Below are 25,850 nucleotides of genomic sequence, written 5' to 3'. Positions count from 1 at the left end.
CTGCTGTCTAGGTTTCTTTTTCTCCATTTCCATTTATTTTTCTATTAGCTTGTTCCCTCAAGATGAACCCCGTGCTAGGAAGCAGATCCAGGCTACTTTCATGTCTGTCCAACTCAGCCTTTACGTTTTACTCACAAACTTGTTCTCTGCTACAGGGAAACTTCTCTGCCACCACAGATATGGTTACATATGCTTTTTTAAATGACTGTCAAGTACTGAATACCTCACAGGGGTTCAGAGGAAGAAAATCACATTTTACAGTGTTGGTTCAGCCTTCAAATATTCGAAATCTGGTGGATTTGGTTCATGTGCTATCTTTGTGACCATCTGTGGCTACTGAGTCACTCTTTCAAGTGAATGAAAACCGGTGTGGAAGGAGCAGGTCAGCAAGAGGTGTATCCCATGTCCTACCTGTGCTGCAAGCTGCAACAACTTGCAACCACAGAACATGACAAATAATTAAGCAACTTAAAGCTTTACTTTGAAATATCTCAATTTGGTATTTCTGGCAGTGCAGGACTAACTTGCTGTGGCTGGTGTTTTCCACAGGCTTTCTTGGAGTTTTAACAAGTTCAGGTGTTTCCCGGATGAGATGCTCGACCTCCTCCTTCACGTCCCCAGACTTGCACATCTACCTGATTTAAAAAGTCCCCTGCTTGTCCCCACTGGCAATTCCTGCACCTGATGTTTGTTACTGTCTTGTCTGCCTCAGCAGTGAATAAATGCTACTCACACATAGTAAAATTTCCTTCTTTTGGGGACTGAAAATTTGATTTGTTTGATAGAAAAGATTTGTTTCTGTCTCTTGGCTGAAAGATTTCTGACTTTGTCTTCTGCACTGATTACAGATATCTGGTAAATCTCATTTAGTTATGCAGTATGATTGATGCCAGGGATTTAGAAAACATGAGTCAGGACTCACTTTGAGTTTTTAGGCTTTTTGTATATTTTTAATAACAAATCGTAGTTATTGTCCATGTGGTTTCTGGTCCTGTAGAAGAACTAGAATTGCATTTTTTGACTCTCTGGGAAAGAAAAACATTTAAAAAGAAAAAAGAAAGCCGATGATGATGCATTTCTAGAATCTAGCGCTCTACATTCAAGTCTTTTATTTTTTTTTCCCTGTGAGTGATCAAGTTAGGAGAGCTTTATCCTATTTGAGTTCAGCTCAGGAACCCCATGTAAGGAGGCTTTTTCTGATCTGGGTCCTTGGAAGTGTTGGGTTTTTTTGTTTGTTTGTTTTTTCACAGCAAATATATTCTAGTGTTCCTACCTTGTGCTTTTGTAGGAATATAGAATTCATATTCTGAAGTCATTTAGAAATTTATGGTATAGTTAATAAGACAGATTTCTAGCAGTTAAGTGAAATCTGAACCTTCAGTCCTGCTATGGTTGTCAATGCTGCCTTTATTCCTCAGTGAACCTCGGGGGAAACATTATATTTTTGTTGGGATGTACAAGCATCTACTTGCTTAAAGCAAGGGAGCATTCATTGCTTTGCCCAACAATGTTCTTGGGATTTAGCCCACATGACATGAGGGATGAATATCTTTTGTTCCCTTTTATATTTTCTGTTTGGATAAGTAGTAGCTTTAGTATTTTGGATAAAAATTGTGCAGGAAGAGTACCTTCTGGCACTGGCTCTTGAAGGACTAATGTAAGGTCAAGGCTTTAGAGATTTCTGATACTATTTCAAATACTGTCTTTCAGTTTGTTTGTTTTTTTTTTTTTTCTTTTGAGGTGGTACAGAGCCAGGTCTGGATTTCCTTCTTCGTGTTTCTTTCCCTGTGACTGGGACAATTTGTTGCATTGCCGAACTGTCGAGACAAGAGGCTCTGTGCTACCCCTTCCATACCACACACAAGGTCTTTGGCTCACACCTTCCTGACCATGTCCTGTATGATAAGCCACAAAGGCAGCCTGAGCGCTAGCTGGGCTGCAGGCTCCTTACAGGTTTTACACGATAATTTTAAAGCTCCACATGTGCCAAAACTAGGACATTAAATCAGCTTACATCTCACTTCACTTTTTTGTCAACTGGCATGAATCCGCTCTATGTCAATCAGGTCCTCTCCTACCACAGCCGTTTGGAGTGGGATTCATCTCACTTTACTTTAGACATTTAAAAGTTCATTACTTGTCTAAGTTTGAAGTAGTCACTTTCACCTCCTTTAAAGGTCAAGGCAGAGCAATCAGGACAGAGAGAGGTCCTCTGGCCTTACCAGGATGCCTGTCTGAGAATGGGATGAACTGTCCTGTGCAGGCGCTTCTTTCCCTTCATAGGCTATTGGGGAACCACAGGGTGACAGATTTAGCTCTCTTACCTTCCCTATACCTGGTTTCCTGAAATGAATCATACCTTATATTCTATGACTGCCTTTATAGTTAGCCCAGGCTAGAAGCTGATAAAATAACTCTGGAGATAAAGTTGTCTTTGGACAGCCTTTGGGCAGATGGTCACCACAGGAGTGGTGCAGAGGCAGATATAGAGAGGCTCTCGAGTGGTAGATGTCTTTGATGTTACTTGTACATCTTTTGCCAACTGAAGATGCTGAGGTAAGTGGTGTAACTCAGGCCTGTTTCAGGTGCTCACTCAGGCTGGTTTCATCTGCCAGTCAGCATCGTATTTATCTAAACTCTAACTAGATTAAGCTTTCATCTGTGTTCCTACATGTTATGGATACTGGAGAAAGTATGCTTGTTTAGGTATACAGTGACACAGTGCTCAGTCTCATTAGCTGAATGATGATACCGCTTCATGATCTCTGAAGAGGATTTTCAGACATGTTAAATGAGGGAATAGAACAGAAGAAAGATCTTACAAAGGAAACAGAAGCGCTCATACATTATCTCTGACAGATGTGAATGAAAATACACTAAGGTGATACTTGACTTAAAAGTGTAAAAATGTGTCAGCAGTTTTTAAATGATGTTTATTTAAGGCTTTGGAAAGATCTAGCAGAGTTGACACAGTCATCTGCGGTACTAAAGCAGTGTGCGATTTTAGGACCTTTCTAAACAATTTGTATATATTACATGCTTCAGCTAACACGTGTCCTTGGAGAGGTAAGAAGCAAAGTGCCATCAAACTGGGAGCTTTGGAAGTGGATGTCTTTAAGTAACAGGGATTTCCCACTGCAGTTGGCTCCGGACTTGTAGGAGGCAAGTTCAGCTGGACCACAAGGCCCAGGGAGGAATCAGTGAGGAACCCAGGTGGGATTTATCCGTCTAAATGTAGACTTCTCATGCATATTGACTACCACTGAGCCCTAGGCTCCCCTCACAATAAATAAGTGGAGAAGATTAGACCTTTGTGCAATGCAGTTCATCCTCTTCTAATGTGGGTACAGAAATCAGGCCAAGTGAATTGCAACCTAAAAACATCTATTAAGATCTCCTTTAAGAGAGGATCCTATAAAAGAAGCCCTGAGTGACCAGTTAAGTGTAGGCATCTGTAATCAATAAATGTCTAACATCAGATGAGATAAATTTCATCCTCTGTCATGAGGAAACGTGCAGGTAAAGTCACGGAAAGGTTGACAAGTGGAATTGGCGACACAAGGAAAGCTTGAGTAATCCAGCATCCAAATTGACGGGGTATGAGCACAGTAGCCTTGTGGCTGTCAAGGAAACGAAACTCACCTAAGACCGTGAAACTGCCTTTAACTCAGCTTGAATTCCTGGCTGCAGTCTTGTGTATTTTCTGTGATCCCTGACCAGATTACTCTTCTCTGAGTTGCTCTTCCGTTCTAACAAAGTGAATATGTTGTAGCACATTAGTTGGTTTTCAGGAAAAGAAGTTCACAAATAAGAAAGGAACTCGATAAATAACATAAATACGAGAAGGCAAGAGCCAATGAGACTGTTCATATGAAGAGGGATTCTGTGCAAAGACAGGATCATGAGATCTCCAGCGCTGCTGTGCATGCCTAAACTTTGGCCTCATTCTCTCAGCTACAGGACAGGGAGTCAACGGGTAAGGTGGTGAAAAGGCAGTGGTCTGCATTGGAGAAAGGAAGAGAGAAGACATGAATGAATACAAGCCTATGTAAGAAGAAAAAAAGCAGAATGGAATGGGAGGAGAAAGAAGGGAGAAAAGCTTCAAGGGTATCTACTCTTAGGGAGGGTGGGAGAGAACAGAGATGAGTAAGTAAATAGCGAAGTAAAAAGGAAGAAAATTCCAGCATAGAGATAGGAATCAAAAGGCCTAAGTAAAAGGATGCCAAAGTTTGAAGAATTATCATCACACTTATTAGAAATGAGAGACAATCTTGCAAGCATAAAGAAACCTACGTGGGTATAGAGTGACTGAATCATAGAATCGTAGAATCATAGAATGGTTTGGGCTGGAAGGGACCTTCAAAGGTCATCTAGTCCAGTCTTCCTGCAGTGAGCAGGGACATCTTCTACTAGATCAGGTTGCTCAGAGCCCCGTCTAACCTGAACCAGAATGTTTCCAGGGATGGGGCGTCTACCACCTCTCTGGACAACCTGTTGCAATGTCTCACTACCCTCAGTGTAAAAAATGTCTTCCTTATGTCTAATCTACCCTCTTTTAGTTTAAAGCCATTACCCCTTGTTCTATCGCAACAGACCCTGCTAAAAAGTTTGTCCCTTACTTTCCTGTAGGCCCCCTTCAAGTACTGAAAGGCCACAATAAGGTCTCCCTGGAGCCTTCTCTTCTCTAACTCTCTCAGCCTGTCTTCACAGGAGAGGTGCTCCAGCCCTTTGATCATTTTTGTGGCCCTCCTCTGGATGCACTCCAACAGGTCCGTGTCTTTCCTGTGCTGAGGGATCCAGAGCTGGATGCAGTACTCCAGGTGGGATCTTATGAAAGCGGAGTAGAGGGGCAGAATCACCTCCCTTGACCTGCTGGCCATGCTTCTTTTGATGCAGCCCAGGATGTGGTTGGCCTTCTGGGCTGCAGGCACACATTGTCAGCTCATGTTCAGCTTTTCATCCACCAGTACCCCCAAGTCCTTCTTGGCAGGGCTGCTCTCAAACCCTTCATCCCCCAGCCTGTATTGAAAACGGGGGGTTGCCCCAACCCAGCTGCAGGACCTTGTACTTGACCTTGTTGGACCTCATGAGGTTCACACAGGCCCACTTCTTGAGCCTGCCCAGGTCCTTCTGGATGGCATCCCGTCCCTCAGGCATGTCAACTGCACCACTCAGCTTGGTGTCAATGGCTTGCGGATGAACAAATGAGAGAACAGAGTGGCAACTACTCTTTTCTTCTTTGGTCATCCCATATTGCAATTTACTGAAAATTTTGAAATATTAGAGAGACTATTTTTCTGAGATATATTGCTTTGAAATGTAAGCCTAAGAGAACAAAGATCGTTTCTGCAAGTGTTGAGTTGCTTTTTCCATATCTGATGACTTACAAGATTTTGCGTATGTCTGGTTACACTTGGGTAACTCAGAGAGTCAAATAAAAACAAGATCAACAGATGTTGGGAAGCCTTTCTCTCATGGATTTCTGTTTGGTGTCTTTTTTTAGTTTTTAGCAGAAGCTTTTTTTTCAGGTGCAAGCTTTTTCTTTTGTCAGTTCACTTATAATGGCTCATTGTGGAGCCAGATGGCTTACTTGTATAGTCTCTGTTGTCTAGTAGTGCATAATCTCACACTAAAGTCTTTACTTCTACTGGGGCACTTAACAGCTCTCTCTTCTACTTGCCATCTAGCTTATTCTAGGTTTCCTGAAACTCCTAGCAAATTTATGCCTTTGAGATCTCTCTCTTCCAGGTGAGTTACTCTTTACGCTCCATCAGCTATTAACAATTAAGATGTCTATTTGTCATAATGGGAACTTAAAGACACATAGCTCCGAGATAGATGAACACAATAGATGCGCATAATGGGGGTATCAGACTTGAATTGACTTCTGCCTTGTATAATGAGTAGCTTTGCTTCACACATTTTCCAATGAAAGACTTTCATGAGTATTCAAGTAACACATTCCCGGTGGCAGTGTTGGAAAAACATGCCTTAGATCATGCTTCTTACTCTATGAAATCTGGAGCACATAAATTCAGAACAGTTAAAATCAGCAGCCAAAATATTTATCTGTCACTTAAAATAGGAACAAAAAGGTGAATTTGATGTAAGCTTTAGGTAAAGATTAATATGGGTTCATTTCCATTCAAAACATTCTTATTATGGCCAGTTTCATGTCATGCGTAAGTTAAAGTTATGTTACATGATCTTTGGAGAAATGAAAAATGTACTGAGATATTTTCATTGGAGTTTCTTGCTAAGTCCTTTTTGTCCAACCTTGAAATTTCACTTGTGAGATACAGGATTTGTTCTTTCTCAGGTGAGGTTTATGGCAATGTAAATACCCGTAAGTTAATGTTTAGGTGGTTTGACAGAACAAGGAATTAGATGTATAATATCAAAGAAAAGAAAAAGAAAAATATTCACAACAGCAAAAATTTCCAGCAGTGCTCATTGCTTTTGGGTGCTCAGCTTGAGATACCATGGATTCACTTGACTGGGTGAGTTTACTTCTTATGATATGGTGGGGTTGGTTTTTTTTTAAATTAGAAAATTCTTCTGCTTGCAGAACAGAAGCTTGGGTGTTGCTCATCCTGTCTCTTTTCATTCCACTCTGACCTTGATCTTTTACTTGTCTGTGGTTTTCCTTGTAGAATTATCTTTCTTCTTGTTATCTCCAGAATTACCACCTGCCATTATGAATTATCATGTGGTTTATACTTTCTATTGATATTTATTTCCACATAAATTTAAATGTAGAATGTAGTATTTTTGGCAAAATTCTTTCCAAAATTCCAAAGGCTAAATACTTTTCTGGCTTGAAGCTAATCTGTGCTTGAGTACAGTAGAAAGAGCCTGGGAAACAATACTGTCATTGAGAAAAAAAAAAAAGTGAACCCACTGCCTGCTTACTGTTCAGGAATTCAGCTCGGGTGAGCTGTGTTTAGTGATTTATTTGCCTGTGCCTTTAAGTATTCTTTTTCTTTATTGCCTCTCTTGCCAAAAACCCCCATGTGAATGCATTAATCCCCAAAATGCGTTGGCATCTATATGGGTGTATTTGTTTGGTGCCCTTTAAAGATAGGCTGGGCACAAATCCATACTACGAGGTAGCTGAAATACTGTGTTCTTCTACTTTCAGAGTAAAGCCTAAATACTTTAACTAATAAATTTTAACAGAGTTTCAGGTGTGGTAGCCTGACCTCGTAGCTCAGAAATGTGGACAAGGCAGCGCAGTCACAGTTTGGATCAAGGGGGCTTTGGCCACTGCTCATGTGCTCAGATCCTCTGCCTGAAAGGTCTTGATAGCTGCGGGGAAGCAGTTCTGGGCAGTAGTGTCAACACACAGAGCTACTCATTTTTCAAGAGGTAGCAAAACCTCATAGTACATAAAAAGTTGTTCCACACGTTATTTTGTAAACTGGTATAGTGCTGATATTGTGGCTTTAACAACAGCTCCTTTATTTAAGTGTAAGAGCTGCAGGAGCTTCTTAACAGTGAGGCATTAAGAAACAGACAGTGCCTGCTGTTTTCCCGCTGACTAATTGAAAGACAACGGTCCTTTTGTAATTTTGCTCAGTGTCTTCCGCATGGCGTGTCATGCAGCGATGTGCGGCTGCCGATGCCGGCAAGCCTGCAATGGGCGCCAACACGGTGACGCCACGATGCAGGATCTGTCTGTCCTTTGTCTATCTGTCCAGGTGGTGCCCTCCTGGCCAGGGAGGGCACTCTTAAAATATTGATGCATTATGGAGGACCAGAGACTGGTGCTACATCTTTACTGGTACTGCATGCTGTAGCACGCTCCCAGTTCCGAAAAATTATGTAGTTGTGAAGGATGGAGGTAATTATAAGAAAAGTTACGTATGTGCCACTCTTCTACTCACAGTTTTCTTTCCCCTGCTCACTAAGCAATCTCCATATTATCATGTCTCCGCTATTCTTTTTTTTCACACTCTAACTTCTCTGAAAATGACACATTTCTCCTTCCTCATGTACCACGTTAGAAGCATTATTCCTTGCCTTACCTTGCCGTGCCTGCAACTGTACCTCGCCTTTCTCTGTCTTACTCTTTCTGCCTCACACAGGATCTCGAATGGCCGTAGGTGCCTTCCTATGGGGGTCTGAACTGAGCCAGCTTTGATTATAATGGCTGCTTGCACACATATTTTACATATAGACACTTCAGGGGTTTAATCAGCTAGCTGAATCCTATCCATATTTTTTGATATTTTTTTTTTTGGTGATGCCGATAAATGTGTGTTCGCTTTAATTGATCTCGGATGATATGTTGGTAACTTTGGTTCAAGACATTGTCTAACCTAGATTCAAAGACTGATCTTTCCCACACCAGAAAGGTGTGTTCAGGTTCTGAGTAGTATGGAGAGGTGCGTTGTTCAGAGTGTTTTTTAGTTAGTGCCTCCATTTATAACTCCCGAGCTTCTTCAACATATTTTTCCAGCAATTACTCTCACTTTCCGTCTTCTTCACATGTTGTGTTGAAAGCAGCGGGCAAAAGCCAGTTCCAGGTAAAGTGAATCCTAAGGGAGATGAGTTGAAACCCATTTCAGACTATGTGGTATTGCTAATTGGCTTTGTACTTCCAAAAATTAAGTAGAATAATATTTTAGCCTGTCTGGCAAGTAATAAATTTTTTATATAAAGATTGGAGAAGCTGAAAGTGCTGATGACAGTGTCTGCAGTGTGGATGAAGTCCTTAGCTGCTTGATGGAAGTAAGTTTGCTGGATAGATAATAAACTTGTGCCAGAATGCTGTGGTTGAACATCCATGGAAATATCGAGTAGTACAGACACAAACCCAGCTGTTTTCATTATAAATACTTACAAACATGTCTAAACAATTTTAGGGTGGAGGGAGGAGGCAGAGAAACCTTTCAGTGAAGCAGAGGGAGTTGCCAGTTTTTATTCAGTATGGTGGAGCTGAACAAATAGCTAGTGCTTCAGACTCATCTCATCTCCTGACTTATCACTACTTTATTTTGATTTATTCGTTTTATTCCGCTAGCACATAGGAGTTGCATTGTGGGCAAGAGCTGCTGCATGCTAGCAGCCTTTTAAGGTTATTTTTGTCGATGTCCTGAACAAAACCACTTGTCTGCATGTCTGGTGTGTGTATTGATCTTACAGACTGTCTCCTGCCAGGTGGATGATAAATGCTCGGCTGTGACAGTTCTGAAAGTCTAGCAGTCCGACCGGCCCCGAAACAACCTCTGGTGTAATGATGGGGAAAGGATTAGAGAGCAAATAAGGACCCTTAAAAAACAATTAAATAATTCATTCTGCACGTGAAAAGTCTGTTAAGAAGGGAACCCTTCCCCACTTGACACTCAGACATTTACAGTACAAGCACCGGAGCTCTGCAGTCAGCAGGTGGAGTCTCTATCCCAAGCTATTACTACCAAGTTTATTAACTTTCGTTAATGATGCACCTTTATCCTCTGTGCTTCCAGTTCATTTTCTGCTGCTGCTGCTTTAGTGGAAAGTATTATCTTGCAGTGAGCGAACTGAAAAGAGAAGGGTTTTCCTTTTCTATATATCATCTGTTTACAGGGTTCTGATTAAAAGAATAAACCTCTTTCTCCAGCCACCTCAGCTAAAACAAGAGCATCAATTTCTCAAAGCTCACGAAAGACATGGAGAAATAAATCTGAGGCATTCACCCTCCTGACAAGCCGCCAGAGCCCCCAGAACTTGCTCTCACGCTGGCGTCTTTTCTGCTCTTGATGTCATGTGCAAAACACGAGGATTTGTGCCATGCTAATCCCTCTAATGAGGGCTTCTCCCAACCTCTATATAAACCCCACTCGGATCCTTGGCTGCTGGGCAGGCACTGCAGAGCCAAAGCACCCGTCTTTTGAACTGCTTTCAAGGCAATTAGAGACCCCGGGATTAAACAAACACCCAGCACCAGCATCCCCAGCAGTGAGAGGGATTATCCCGGTCGGCTGGGGCATGGAGCTGCAGCGAGGCCAGGTTGTCCCACGACTGAGATCTCCCTGCTCCGCTCGCTCAGGTCCAGTGGAGAGGCAGAGCCTGCACCCGTCCGTAATGGGCATTCTGAGGTGGCTCTTCTGGGCTGGGTTGAGCTACCTGAGCTGCTGTTGTCCCCCCAGGGTGCAGGCACAGTTCCCCCGTGCCTGCATGACAGTGGATGCCCTTCGCTCGAAGCGCTGTTGCCCGGCCTTGGGGATAGAGCCAGGCAATGTCTGCGGGTCCCTTCAGGGCAGGGGACAGTGTCAGGGGGTGCAGGTGGACACTCAGCCCTGGAGTGGCCCCTACACCCTTCGAAATGTGGATGACCGGGAACGGTGGCCCCTCAAGTTCTTCAACCAGAGCTGCCGGTGCACAGGTGAGAGGGGTGCTGGGGTGAGGAGATGGGGATGGATGGGTCTGCTAACCTGGCTCTGAAGGCCAGAAACATTCCTCGTGGTGTAAGGCATGAATAAGGCTTCAAATATTACCAGTTTCCCCAAAATACTGTCATGTTCATGATATTATCAGCTCATTTTCAGAGCAACAGAGTTGAATAAGTGTCTTCTGTCATGCAAACATTTGGGTTTTCCTCTCTCCCCCTGGAGTTGTCGCTGTAGCCACCCATCACCTTTCTCCACGGAGTTTTGGATGTTTCAGTGCTGCGTTCAAACCTCTGTCACTACTAATCATTGCCCAGTGAGTTTGTATCAGTGTGCATCAATCAGAGATTTATTCCTCTTGGAGTAGTACTTTGCAGCACGATATACTCCTGCGCACTGAAAACATGTAGATGTCTGGCTGCAGTCTTTCCTGGGGTCATTAACTAAGTCTACAACTTATTTTGATCCAAAATGAATCCATACAACCACCAAAGAGGCCATCCGGCCCTTTTCCTCCCCATCTCCAGCTGCTCCTTCTGGCCCATGACTTTACATGGGCTTCCACGTTCACTTGCTGGTGGAGAAATGGATCAGGGAGCTGATGTGCTTGGAGGCTAACCTGGCCGAAAGGATTGGGTCTTAATAAGAGCAGGAGGGAGGGAACAGGAAAGTGAAGTCAGGATAGGATAAGGCGAAAGGACTCTTTTTCAGCAGCAACCCTGGTTGAAGGAGGGATAAAATGAGTGGGAAATGCAGTCTCATCCCAGGCTGCGTTGCAGGGCTGGTGGGAGATGGTACCAGCATTCAGGCAAAGGGCATATCTCGAGCACTGAAGTCACCTGCTAGGCAGGTTTGAAATGCAGTCTGGGGTTTCTTGTTGGAAACGTAAAGCTGTTTGAATTTTCTAACATGGGGAGAATAGCTTGCTTTCCATCAACCTGATTCTTACAACTGGCTGAACTGTTTTGTCTAAAATATATCTCGGCTCTCACTATCAAAAAAGCCCAGATCAATCTGAGAAAGAAGCACGGCAGAAAATTTCAGCCCATGAGGTTAAGTTTTGCAATGCTGTTATCAACTGAAAGCAGAGAGGCAGTGGCAGATGACTTAAATGGATATAAGGCCTTACTGAAGCGCCTCAAAATAATAACAGACTTCAGAGTATAAATTGGTTTTTAACTTCTTCCTTTGACTAGATTTCAAATGCTTGTATGGAAATACTTTTCCAGACACTTTACAAAAAAAATTTGATGTAGGTTTTGTTTTCATTTTAAAGGTTCTTATATACCTCCAAAACTAAAGTCAGGTATCACACACAGGCACAGACCCTGAGTCAGAAGAGCACTGAAGCACATGGGCATACACCAATGTTTACACAGTCTGAGTAATTAGGTTATCAAAATCTGGGAGTAAATTGAAGAGCAGTGTAGACAGACATGGTCTGCATAGGCAGACATTAATTTGCTTTTCCAAGTAGAGGTAAGCCCTTGGATATTTGCAGGGCTGGGTCCCAAGTTATGTGACCAGAATGTAGTGTCCTTTCATTCAGCCTTACTTCTGAGCTGTCCACTCTCCTCAGCTCTTTAAATCTGGTTTCTCTCACTGCATTTTTCTTTCACTTGTATTCCTCTTTCTCCTTGCAGTCCTTATTGTCTAAATATACCAGTGATAAAAGATTAAGGTGGAAGGCGTCCTTAAGGATACTTTTCAGAAAGGTTTCCTGAGGCCTACTCTGCTTGATGCTGCATGCAAAGGCATTTCTAGAAGAAGGCTAAGAAGTTCACAACTGTGTGGGATTTGAATTAGATGTGATGCTTTTACAATGCTGGTGATCATGTGTCTGTGCCTATTAGTATTTTGTTGTATTTTTTTCATTCTGTTTTATATGCTGATTGGCTGTCTGCACACCAGAGTTTTAAGTGTGGTCTTTATTAGGCATCTAGGGCTATGATACCTATGGTAGGGAACATAAATTAGATGTGCTCATTCAAGGGGACGTGGAACAGTGCACATCTCTATTATTAAGGTATCTTATTTTCGAAAAGAATGTTTATGTGCAGACTGCCTATTTGAAATGGCTCCTGGCTTGTGCAAACTCCAACCCACGCCGAGGCTCTTTCTAGCATTTTAACAATATAAATAGTCATGTTCCAGTGCCATCTTGGCACTGTTTAATTTATAGTTTAGACATGGTGTAAATGATAAGCTATGGGACCTCCAGCTGCCATGTAGCTGATTACATTTGGTTAGACAGTGCCATTTAAACATGTCACATAGCTGGTGGCTGTATGGTAGGAAACCTGGAGGAGCTGTAAGGAACAGGGGCCAGGATTTTCCACAGGGGAGATTCTGGAGTTCTCACAATAAGTTAATCCATTTGAGATTTCTGCTAAAAACTTAATAGCTAGGGATAAAAGGAAGTCTGAGAATTTGGCCATTTGTTGTAGCTGTTAATTGAGGAAAAAATGTCTTAAAATCATATCCATCCAGGTCTGGGTGCTGAATATTTCTGGGGGAAAAAAAAGAAGAAAATCCCAAGCACAAACAAATATTGATGAATGGTTATTGTGGGGTTGGATTATTTTTATATTTTTTCTCAAATTAATGTAAATTTTCTAAGGAAAATGAAAAAAAAAACCATTTCTTTTCCATTTCTAGGCTTTAACAAATAACATGCAATAGTCTTTCTTTAACTGGGGACAAATATAACAGAGTAAGATTAGTACAACAGAAAGATCCAGCTTTACTTCCCACTATTTGTACAAAGAGCTATGGTCACAAAGTCAGTTGTGGTTGTAAGTCTGTTGTCAGGATGCTGCTTGCAGCACAGTTCACTCAATATGTTGGTGGCAGCAAAAATATCATCTCTAGAAAAAAGACGTGGTTATGGCATGAATGTACCTGGGAGGTAGGAAAGAGTTTTTAGTTCCTGTCTAATTTCAGTTTGGAATCCATTGTATGTGTTCTACAATTGGTTTGGGTGCACCTAATATTAATTTGATTTATATAAACTCTTAAACTGAAATGACCTGACGACAGTCCCTAACAGCGTGCAGTGCTTTGTGAAGGGGAATATGGTAGTTTGTTTTTCAATAAGGTGCATGTGTTGAACTAGACAAAATGTTGGATGCAGTAGTCTAACCCTGAAAATTGACACTTGTAACTAATTACACAACAAAGCAGTATTTCAGTGGGATGGTTAAATTTAGTTTAGAAGAATACTGTTTTAGAAGATTTATGATCTAAATGCTGTTTTGAGTTATGAAGGATAAAATTGTACTAGTGGGATACAGATCTGGAATAGCATTTTAAAAACTCAGCACAAAAGATTATTGTGAAAAAAACCACTGCAGTCAGTCATGTGGTTGCTAGTACAGATTGTGACAGTGATTAAACAGTGACGTAGTTTGGGTTCACTGAGGAGTTAAACATAATTATCATTCATTGCTTTTCCTGTCACTTTCTACGGTTGACATGTGGACATGTGCTGAACGTTACTCTATTTTTTTTTTCTTAGAAGTTTTTTGGAAAAAAGAAAAAAAAATCTTTTAACATTCCTGTGCAATATTTAATCAAGCCAGGGACCGAAGGTTGAAATTGTATTGTTTAGCTGTAAGCAAATTGCCAGTTAAGCCATGTAGCTGCTATGATGGCCCTCCCATTAGGTACAAATGAGCTTCTGAAGTAGTTATAAAATACACTTCATTTACTTTTTATGGGGCAACGTGACTGTGGGATAATACTAAATTATAACCAGACCTTGATGACCCTGTTAAAGCCTGTGCTAGGTACAGATCTTCCACATCCTACAGCCTAACAGTATGTCCAAATGAAGAGCTAGAAGAGATAGAAGAGCGAACCATTTATCTCTCACAGCAGCAATCCTGATCCTACCCTTGGCATACAGCAGTATGTTGGTGTTTCAAATCTAATGTAACTCCTGTTTTAATGGAATAGCTAAAGAAGTCTGAAAAGGAGTCCTTTCTCCTCATCCAGTAAATGATGTGTATTAAGCAGTCTCTGTGGAAGGAAGAGGCATGGCAGCTGCTCAGATTTCATAATAAAACAAGGCAGAAGATGTTGAGTGTTGGATAGGTTCCTTTTTTACTGAAGAAAAGACACTGTGTTGAAGGAGTTAGTGTGTTACGCTCAGTCTCTGAAGGCCAATAACACGCTGTGGCTGCTCAGAGGTAGAAAAATCCCTGTCTGTGAGCTCAGGCAATCACTGGGGTTGAGAAACAACTACAGTGGTATGTGATAACTGGTGTTAGCATACACCAGTGATGTGTATTAACACATACCTAGTGTCGTGTCACAAGAAGAGTCTTTTTCTCAGTGTTCTGCCCATGGAATGACCACCTGGGAGAAGTAGCATGGCCACAGTGCCTACAAAAACAACCAGATTCATCCAACTCGACTGGGAAAGAGCACCATTAATGATGGTGAGATTAGGCATGGAAGAAGACAGCTCCCAAGGTATGTAATCCTATCTTCAGACAAAAGGGTTAGTGGGGAAGACACCCCAGGTGATTTTTTTGCCCAGCTACAGTACAATGGACAGTCCTGGAAGCAGTGGAACAAGCAGGGAGCATCTGGACTCCATCCGTGACATGGTCTCCTGTCTGTGTGCCAGAACAACCTCCCACACTATATTCTCTAGGAACCACACGAGGTGATAATAATCTCCGTTGTCCCTGGCATAGCCTCAGAGAGGTAGAACACTGAGTTGCTGCATGTTAGTCACTGAAGGCAAAAAAATTCCAAGGCATGAATCCTTGCATGTTCCTATGGTCCCTGCATTCAAAAGGATATTGAAAGAGTCCCACTGTCTTACTGAAAATGTCTACTGGGTGCTATATCCTGATAATATGAGATTACTTTTCCTGCCCTCCTAGAGCTGTACCATTGGACTCCACCATGACCAGCATAGCAGACATTGAAGTTAAGTTGTAAGAGACTGGGACATACATTTCGCAGTGCTATCACGTGGGAAGTCCACAAGGCAGTAAATTAACTTTCTCAAAACAGCAATGCATCATTTCCTGGTAGAGTGCTCTAGAAGCAAATGCTGCAAAAGTGGTTTGGGTGGGACATAAAAAAATGGGGTCTGAGTACTGCAGTCATTCCTGTTTGCAGTGTGAGAAATCCCACAAACCTCCATCAGCTTCTCAGCATTTCAGCTGCTGCATAACGGCAGTCCTGTGATGCATGGAGTCTATTGAAAGAAAATGACAAAAAGCAACTTTCAGTTTCATGAAGTGTCATTGTTGTGTGCATTTCTGACAAGACAACATTGCCAAATAGACCTGAGGATGTCACAAAAACATTCAACACAATCAGCAGTAATACTGCAGTGTGAAATACTGCTTTGCCTGGAAATTGGCTCCTCCTGTTTGCCAGTCTCTTCACTGCAGTCCTTCTTACTCAGTAAAAGCTCATGTCGCATTGAGAAGCGCCTGGATCCCTTGGATTACTTCACAGATTAGGCAATTAGGGAAGAATATCCTGCAGAGCATCAGTAGAACATAATTAGCACCTTCCCAAGGGAAACAAGTAAGGAGTTACTGGTTCTTCTGACTTCAGATGCCATACAGATGGAGAAGAGCTTTTTTCCCATGAAGATGACTCAGCATTTCAGGCTTTTGCAAAATGTCTTTTCATAGCCTAAGGAGGCACATAAAGTATACATAAAATATGGATATTGTCCATTAAAATGATCTCAGGCATCAAGAGCTGTGTAGAGGCAAAGGACCCTCCCAGAGAGAGAAATAAGCACCATCAGAGCCTCAGCAAATGACTGGTGAAGTCTTGTTCTGGTACTGAGACCAAACACACCTGGTCCTGCTTTGAGTTTGGTTCTGTTAGTGCTATATTTCAGTGTGATGCTTATCCAACACTGGGAGTAGATGGGTCATTTGAATTACTGGAAGCATGACCTCCAATCTCAAAAAAAGTTATTGATTGATCTTTTCCTGGTTAATTCCTGCTTTGCCGCCCTTCTCTTAAAAAAAATTGAATTGTACCTTTGGGCGTGAGGGGACAACAGCTGCTTTTCAGAAGTTCATGGTCCATGTACTGAAACTTGTGCAATATACGTGGCCTAATTAGGCAATGTTGCAAGATATTCCTGATATTTTTCATCTGGTCATACAGGCTGGAGTATGTGATGGGCCCTAATAGGTAGGTTGAGTGGTCAAAAATGAGCAAGTGCACAGATAGTGGAGTACACCAGACTCGCAGCAGCAGTCATGCTCTTCTGATGGGACTATCAGGATACTGTGATAAAATCAACCTTCTGTGTTGCTTCCCCCCTATCTTAATCTCTGCCCTCATCATAATAACATATCCATGCAATCTTCTTTCTTTTATAAAACTACAAACTACTTGCATTTTCTGGCATATGTCTTCATCCCCCTAAACCAATGCAGAACCCTGGCTTTGAGTGTCTTCTGCCCTAGCTGGAACATGGTGGCTGAGTCCAGCTGCTCCTACCTGCATTGGGATGAAACATTAGCCATACACCTCATGGTATGCCATTGGGCTGTGCATGATCCAAAACCTGGTTGAAGTCTTCACCCTTGTGGTCCCTAACCTTAGCACTGGTCCTAAGCTTCGTGATAGCATGTAAACCTATAGATCTCAGAGCCTCTGAAGTAACTATAAGGTCTCAAAACCTACAGTTAAAAGTCCTCATGTCCTCTTGGTAGGCCTCATAGGAGTCTGTCACAAATGTTTAGAGCTCAGCAATCCTTATTGTAGAGCTAGCCATAAGCTACACAACCTTCTTGATAACACCCCTCGTAACCTTGGGGGTCTTTGAGCTTGGTAATGAGCCTTGTACTCCCTGACAATCTGAAATCTTAATTTAGTGTTAACTGTTGTTCTGCTCATAGACTCAACCCTGCAGCCTAGGGGCATCTGCCCATCCAGGAACTCTTCATAAGCCACTTCCCCATCTCAATGTTAGCCCAAAGCCTGTCCTGGGTCTAGCAGTGCCAATATTTGCAGGGAGCAGTGAGATTTTGTGGCATTTTGGAAGACAACTGGCATGGTTGCTGTGGAGTGAGTGTGCACGTGGGGTTGGAAGGAAGGTGGGGTTAAGGAGTCTCAGTGCGGCTTTTGGAGAATGGTGTGGAGATCCCAGAGGACCCCTGCTTGCCCCTCTGCTCCCTCCTTCCCCTGGCAGCAATCCTTGTCCTACCCCCCCGCTAGGCCCGCAGCCTGCCTGTGTGTAGGCAGGAGGTAAATGTCCACTGCAGGAATGGTCCTTCCCCATCTCTGCTGGCAAAGGCAAAGCCAGCTGCAGCTGGACCTTGCTGCTGCTTCTGGCGGCCTGCCATGGTGGGCAAGAGGTCACGCTTAAAGCAAGCTCCACTTTCCTGGGCTCTTCCATCGCATGAGAGGGTCTGAGCCTACAGCCTGGCGCGAACCCCATAACCTGCCTTTGGAATGATGCCAACAGGGAATGACGGTGCTGCAGTGTTTCTCAGCACCATTTAATAATGCTTAAAGCATGTCCTGACAGCACCCCTGGTGCTTGTCCTGGGTTGTGTTGGGTCCCAGACACACTGTTAACAGAAATTAGTTTTTCCTGAGTTTTGTCCTTAAGAGAACTGTTTTGTTTCGGGGATTTTTTTTTCTGTGCTTAAGAATCCACATGAGCCGATGGTGATTGGTGGTTGATCCTGGAAGTCTGGGAGTGCTTGAGAGCCAATTGAGCTCTTCATCATGTGCTTAACCTGAAGTGCTTGGCCCTCTGCTCATGTGCCTGAGGGCTTTGCAGAGCTCTGAGCACCTTGGGGCATCAAGCCCATTACCCAGTGCTTCACCTCCCCAGCTCGCTGAGTGTGATTCTTGGCCCTTCCATGGCTCTGGGAAGAGAAACATCCTTCTGGTTAGGCAATTGGCAAAGCTGCCAGTCTGCTCAGATGTTGTCCCTTCCAGAAACTGGTGTCTCTGGGGAAAAAGGGCGCTAATTGTTAATTCTTCTGCATTTCACTGTTAATTTTCCCTGATTCATAATGTCATGACTGCTTTTTCCCTCTTGATTCAGGAAACTTTGCTGGCTATAACTGTGGTGACTGCAAGTTTGGCTGGACCGGTCCTGACTGCAATGTGAGGAAGCCACCAGTTGTCAGGAAGGATGTCCATGCCCTGTCGGCAGAGGAGAGAGCGCAGTTCTTCGATGCTCTAGACCGTGCAAAGACAACCATTCACCCAGACTATGTAATTGCAACTCAGCACTGGATGAGTCTACTCGGTCCCACTGGAGAGGAACCACAAATTGCCAACTGTAGTATTTATAACTACTTTGTTTGGCTCCATTACTACTCAGTCAGAGACACGCTGTTAGGTTAGTGCTTTTCTTATCCAAGGGGCTCTGCAGGTAAAGCAAAGGGTGAAAAGTATAATTTCTGAACAAAGGTAAGTATGCTTAACACAGCTGTGTTACTTTAGTGAGCAGTGAGTCCCAGTAGGAGGAGATCTGCGGAGTGAAACAGTTGGTGGTAAGAAGCTGGTGGCCACCTGCAGCTGAAGGACCTTCAGACCTGCTGCAGTCTGGTCCCCACAACCAAACACCCTGTGGCGGCTGGAGCACACCAGCCGCACTCCTGGTGCATCTTCCTTCTGACAGTGAGGAAGGTCACAGGCTCCACCATTGGGTGAACTGAAGTGTGATCAGGCGGTGACTGACTTCAAAAAGACATTCCTAGTCCACAGGACAAGGTAGATACAGCAGCAGTGGGAAAAGGGGTCTGCAATAGTGAAGGCAGGGACCATACAGAGACGTTGGGAACTGCTTTCTGGGGCCTTCAGCAAGTCACTAAGGATGGGATCTGCCTGTCTAACCATAGCCAGCTTTTAAAACCAAACCACGTTAGACGTTTGAGTATCTAACCCCATGCTTTCTCCCAAATCAGGATTCCTAGTCCTCATTGCTCTTCTAGACAGAAGTACCTATGCCAGCCCCATTTCACAAAGCCCAGCTCTCACAGGAGGAGGCAGCTTTTCTGCCCAGCAGTCCCATGTGCAACCTGCACAGCCCATATCTACCTCCTTGCTAGAGGGTATCTGCTACCCTGCTGTGGGTTTTCTTCAGTCTCCCCTTCTGACATGCTTCCATTTTGCAGGGCTGGAGGAAGCAGTCTCTGGCCTAGCAAGAGCAAAATTCCTTCAGGGGACAAGACGGTCATGTGGAAGGGGAAAGAGATAACTTCCAGTGCTGCAAATTAATTTGTATCTGGGTTGAAGCTTGCTTCAGTGATAAATAAATGCATATATGGTTTGAAGCCTTTGAGTGTATTAGTTCTCACGCGTAATAACAAGAGCACAATACCAGAAATAACAAGACCAATTTGAAGAGAATCAGCAAAAGACATGTTGAATTACTGTTGGCAGGTTGTGGAAAATGTTGAGGTTCTCTTGATAGATACTTGGTGCAAGTCCTGCCACTGAGCAAGAGAATGAGATAATGTGGTACGCATTAGCAAGGAGCTAAGATTTTAGACAAGACGACTGCTTCTTAAAACCAAAACCCACGAAAAGAGTAAAAAATATTCAAAATATCCAACTTTGGGGGGAATGTGAGGTTTTGAGAAGCACTGAAGTGAATGTCCACAGAGGAGTTTGTTTCACTTGGCCCATGTAAGTGTTGTAGCTTCTGATGTGCGCTTTCTTTCCAAAGGTGCAGAGCTGCAGGTTCTTGTTTGACTCCACTCCAGGCAATAGAGGAAGGTGCTGTCTTTCTCTGGAGCCTCATTTGGTGCCTCAACGCTTACTTTGTCTTCCCTTTGTAGGACCTGGCCGCCCCTTCAAAGGTATCGATTTCTCCCATCAAGGACCTGCCTTTGTTACTTGGCATAGGTACCATTTGCTGTTGCTGGAGAGAGACCTGCAGGTTAGCTGAACAGCTTTTCCCTTTCCTCATGCAGCTTCTCTCTTTTGCTGCATGACTTTGTCGAGCCAGCCAAGGGTAAGCTATTTCCTAGGACAGATTCTTACCCAAACTCCCAGGAGTATTTGCTCACTGATACTTTTTTGTTTAAAGTGAAATCGGTGCTTTCAAGATACTGCGGACTGAACAGTTTCTCACTGTGAACACTGATGTGAAGGTTATCATGGAGATTTTTTTCTTCATCTCCCCAACAGAGGACAGAAGATGTGAATTAACAGTATTTATTAATAAAATAAAAGCAACACCTACACATAAAACTTGGTAACAGATATTGTCTGCTGATATTGAAGATACCCTCCTAGTCAAAGCAACTTCACATATTACCCCCTTTAAATGTGCCATGCTATATGTTTAATACATGCATATATTTAGCAATATATCTTTTAAAGAAAAATTTGCATTACTTCTACATTGGCAATGTTACCGTATTTCAGCCTTGCAGATCTCTAATGAACGTGGTTGATATCAAAATAGCTGCAGGATCTTGCTTGCGTGAAATCATATCTAACAAGAAACCACAAGCAAATGCACTGTATTCTGCTGTTAGTAACAAATTCAAACTTTTCCCCAGGGCTAGCCTTTCTGGAGCAAAAGCAAACCATATGCACAATTTTACCCATTACCCACGTACGTCACTCAGAAACTCTCGGTTCCTTGAGGCTCTGTTCAACTCTGCTTCTGCTCTCCTGCCCGGTCTCTGAGTTGGTAGAAAGCCTGACACGGCCAAAAGAAGTGCAGGTCAACAGTAGAGTAACTACTGACAATGTTTTTGCTGGGATTGAATTAACGCCCCAATCTTTTGAAAGGAGTTGGAGCATCTCTGTGAAGTGCATGTAGGTGAAATTCAGAATGAAAAGCAGAATATCCAGTGAAATATCCAGTGAATACCCAGTGAAACAACTTGCTGGAATCCCTTTCTTTCTTTTTCCATTGAATGTGATTCCCTGCTAACGTGTGTCTGTCCATTGCAGCGACTGGTGGGCAACGACTCCTTTGCGCTGCCCTACTGGAACTTCGCCACGGGTAGAAATGAGTGTGATGTCTGCACGGACCAGCTCTTCGGAGCATCGTGGCCAGATGACCCGGAGCTGATCAGCCCGAGCTCCAGGTTCTCCCGGTAGCAAATAGTTTGTAACAGGTACAAGAATATCTAAGGCAAGCTTGCATACTGATCAAACCTTGCTTTCATTCAGTACTGAGGGTGCGGGCTGCTCTGTCAGTGTGAGTTAGTGGCAGGAACAGAGCCAAGATGTCTTTTTTAAAATTGGGAATCACCATCGGTTTGTGTGTAGATGGTGCTGTGGAAACTTTCCCCCCTGGTATTATGGAAGCATATTTTTCAGGATGATTCTTTTGGTACAGGATTTTAGTCGATTCAGCCAATTTGAGGCTGCCAAAAGTCTGAAGAGTTTGCACACTGGCAAGTATCTTTTTAAAGAAGAAATGCCTGCATGTTGGGTCTCTGTAACAAACACCCCACTGATTTTGGCAGCAGAAACAGAAAACTGTTTTGGCATATAGGAAGCTAGAGACAGGCTGAAAAATCTGTTCCCTTGTATTGAATGATATCTCTATATAGACATCTTTATATGTATATCTTTAGTTTATATATATATAAAATATATATAATGTACATATAAATATACATTTTTATATGTAGATTTATATATTCCTGATACATTTAGTGCAGTTTGGGGATTGACTTCGAAGTGGCTGAGATTTCATATGGAAAGCAACACAGAGACAGCCGGGAGCTTGCTGCCAGCTCTCTTTAGGCGTATACTGATTTGGGTGAGGGCAGGGCTTTGGTGCTACGACATAATATGCTGCTGGTTACAATTCTCATAAAACGTTCCTCTGCCAGCTCCGGGGCAGCGTGCAGCCAGTCAGACGGAGGTACCAAGAGCTCAGGGCTTTTCAAAAGGATCTTTTTCTCTGGGTACCTAAAGAACTACTTGAAATTCTAGCTTTAGGCACCAGCTGGCTTGAAATCTCGCCCCTACTTTTTCTATAAGGTAAATAGGGTTTTGTTTTTTCTTGAAACCCCAAGTGAAACTTTTGCCTTGCCAAGGTTAAAAAAAGAAGGACTTTTGTTTACTTCAGGAGTTTCTGAAAATGCCGTCTTATTTTATACTGAATATCATAGATTTTTTTTTTCCACAAGTGCTACACTGTTTCTCTATTCCTCCTTCCTTCTTTCTCTGCCTGATATAAAGAACTTGCTCCCCATTAGTTAGTAGGCAAACCCTGCAACAGCAGGATGTCCTCCAGGCCCTGAAAAAGAGGGTGTAACGCATTGCAGTTGCTTTTCTTCTAAAGAGGATGAGGGATGGAAAGTGAAATCCTGTTTGCTGTCATTCCTTGCATTTTCTTAGCCCACCCCACAGTGGGACTTTCTTGTCTATTTTCCTCTTTGTTAAGAGTTAATAAACTAGTCCTTACGCAGGACTGAAAGTTTTTCAGTTCAAAATTCAAAAGACTCTTTTAGATTGTCTGGCAAAAAGTGTTCTTGCAAAGCCCTCAGGAGGGGAGTATGTGCAAAGGGAGTTGAGCTTGTCTTTTCTAAAGCATCCTCTCTCTGTGGAGGATGAACCCGGTGAGTCTTGGTGCAAATGACTGATGGTTCACAGAGGCTGCAGAGCCATGGAAAGTCATGGGACGGTGGCAGTCCTGCAATAACTTCGGCTCCCAGGCCATGGGAAGTGAACCGAGATGCCCCAGGAGGTGTCAGTCCCTAACCCCTGCTCTCTTGCATGTACAGTCGAGGCCTCTTTTATACTATGGGAGACAAAGCCAACAAACCGTGTGTCATCACCTTCTTCTGACTTGTGCCTCTTTCCTTTTCACGCTCAGCTTGGATGACTACAACCGCCTGGTCACACTGTGCAATGGGAGTGACGAAGGGCCGCTGAGGCGGAGGCCACCCCAGGGCTCTGGCGAGCAGCTGCCCACTGCCGAGGATGTCAGGAGGTGCCTTTCCCTGCAGGAATTCGACAGTCCCCCCTTTTTCCGCAATTCCAGTCTCAGTTTCAGGTCTGTCCTTCAGCTCCTCCAAAGCTGAGTGGGTCATGGGTTTTCTTTATGTGTGTGTTTGTCAGCAAAATATGGTTAGCTGATGCTGCTTTTACCCATCCACAGGAATGCACTGGAGGGTTTTGATAAACCAGGTGGAGCTCTTAACTCACCGATGCTGAGCCTTCATAATTTGGCTCACTCTTTCTTGAATGGGACCAGCGTCCTCCCTCACGCAGCTGCCAATGATCCCATCTTTGTGGTACGTCTTTTTGCTCCAGCATGTGTGGCAGTGGCTCAGAGAAGCTGACTTACCAGAGGTTTGCAAAACAAGCAAAGTGAATTCCCTAAAAATAAGTCCTGTGAATAGAAAAGAGATTTTTTTCTCTTTTCTTGAACATTGCTGTACCTGTGTAATGGTCATTAAAGAGGGGAGAAATCTCAGGGTGATTTGTGAAATGTAAAATAAATTTCTAGAGAGAAGAGCTGCTGTTCCAAGTCACGTTGCCCTGAATCTTTTCATTAGGTGGTACCTAAATTTAATAGCTTATACCAGACAATTTTACAGCAACAAGATAAGCTGAATGTGGGGTCAGTTATTTTTAGAGCAGTAGACTAAGTAGTTTGTTTCTTTGTTTATAACTTCACAGACTGAAAGGAAGCACATCTAATTTCAGGGTCTTTTGGGGAATAGAAATAATGTGATTTCAGTGGTACATTGGTACAGTGTCGTACTGCAATGAGCAGCACAAACAGCAATGTGCGAATAAAAAGCCAACCGTTGACTCTTGTTACACATCTTTCCTAATAAATTCATACCAATTTCTTTTCCTCTTTGTTAGATTAAATCACACTTGATTATATAGGCAAATTTTTATACAATTAATTTCTTTCTTACCTTTATTTTAAGTTGGCAATCTTTTGTTGGAAAAGTTAGCCCAAATACCTATGAAGTGGTTCTCCAGATTATTTTCTTAATAATTCTTGATCAATTCCTTTCTTACACAATGGAACGTTCATTTCACTATGCTGTAATTCTATATGCATGATTATTTTCCATGAGATATTTTCTAAGTGTTTTCAAGGGTGGTAATTAAAAAACATAAGTGCATCAGAAATTAATTTGAACTGCCCCAGACATTTGTAATGGTTGTCTGAACTCAACTGGGAAACAACTTTCCTGTATTAGTGCTTTACAGACCTATAGGCTCACTGGGCAAGACCTGGTCAAATTCGTGGGTACCTGGAGCTGTGGAACTGCTGGCACACTATCAAATGAGCATGAAGGAATCAAATTTCCTGCAATTTTCTGTACCTCTTCAAATACGAGAGACAGTGAATTATGTTTGTGATGTACATTCACCTGAATGAGCTTAGCAGGCCCCCACCCTCGAGGATGGACCTGCCCATTCACTGCTGGCTGATATTAAACTGTCTGGAGAAAGAGCTTATTATGAACAAGCAGCAACAAGGACATACACAGCAAAATGTCCCATGCAGGAGATCAGTTTACTTGATTCTCACAAGCTTTCCTGGTTTCCCATTCTGTAAAACCCACCTAAACTAGATTACCCTCTTCTCTCTCAAAAGCTGCTCCCACCTTAGACGAGAGCGTTTTAACTGCTGTTGAGTTCAGAAAGGGCTTTAATAAAAGTGTGTGTCCATGCCTGGATTTGCAGGTTCTTCACTCCTTTACTGATGCCATCTTTGATGAGTGGATGAAGCGGTTTAACCCCCCTGATAATGCCTGGCCTGCAGAGCTGGCCCCCATCGGTCACAACAGACTGTATAACATGGTCCCTTTTTTTCCTCCTGTGACCAACGACGAGCTCTTCCAAACCTCAGAGCAGCTCGGCTACACCTATGCCATTGACCTGCCAGGTATGTCTCAGAGGTGTGGAGGCTGTTCCAGGCCAAGAGATGGGAGCTCATGTTTTCAATGACACAGGCATATGGAAAATAAGGCACCTTTCACAAAACACTTGGGTCTATTCACCTTCTCACCAGCAATCGCGTATTGTAGCACAGATAGTTACAACTCACCATGTAAGCCGTGGCAACTACAAGATTTAAATCCAGCTGGCGGCCGGTCACAAGTGGTGTGCCTCAGGGCTCAGCGTTGGGACCATTTCTGTTTAACGTCTTTATTGATGAACTTGATAAGGACATAGGGTGTATCATCAGCAAGTTCGCAGATGACACCAAGTTAAGCAGGCGTGTTGATTCTCAGGAGGATAGGGAAGCTCTACAGAGAGACTTAAGATAGATTGGATCATTAGGCCAACATCAGCGGTATGAGTTTCAACAAGGGCAAGTGCCAGGTCCTGCACTTGGGCCACAATAACCCCATGCAGGCCTACAGGCTTGGGGAAGTGTGGCTGGAAAGCTGCCTGGCAGAAAGAGACCTGGGGGTCCTAATTGACAAGCGGCTGAATATGAGCCAGCAGTGTGCCCGGGTGGCCAAGAAAGCCAACGGCATCCTGGCTTGTATTCGAAATAGCGTGGCCAGC

At 43.2% G+C, this 25,850-nt stretch overlaps 1 protein-coding gene across 1 annotated transcript in view; it reads left to right on the top strand.

Annotated features, from left to right (window-relative positions):
• Nucleotides 1-10,068: 10,068 nt before the first annotated feature.
• Nucleotides 10,069-25,850, top strand: part of DCT (dopachrome tautomerase) — an 18,641-nt gene continuing 2,859 nt past the window's right edge. The window contains 7 exon segments of the mRNA XM_009891626.1: nucleotides 10,069-10,369; nucleotides 18,427-18,726; nucleotides 20,171-20,271; nucleotides 21,300-21,466; nucleotides 23,182-23,361; nucleotides 23,467-23,602; nucleotides 25,020-25,221. Coding sequence (XP_009889928.1) covers nucleotides 10,069-10,369; nucleotides 18,427-18,726; nucleotides 20,171-20,271; nucleotides 21,300-21,466; nucleotides 23,182-23,361; nucleotides 23,467-23,602; nucleotides 25,020-25,221 — 1,387 coding nt within the window.

This window comes from Charadrius vociferus, unplaced genomic scaffold (genome assembly GCF_000708025.1).
Source record: "Charadrius vociferus isolate BGI_N301 unplaced genomic scaffold, ASM70802v2 scaffold110, whole genome shotgun sequence".
In the NCBI taxonomy this organism is placed as follows: domain Eukaryota; kingdom Metazoa; phylum Chordata; class Aves; order Charadriiformes; family Charadriidae; genus Charadrius; species Charadrius vociferus.
Note: the sequence above shows the minus strand (reverse complement) of the source record. Positions and strands in the feature narration are given on the sequence as shown.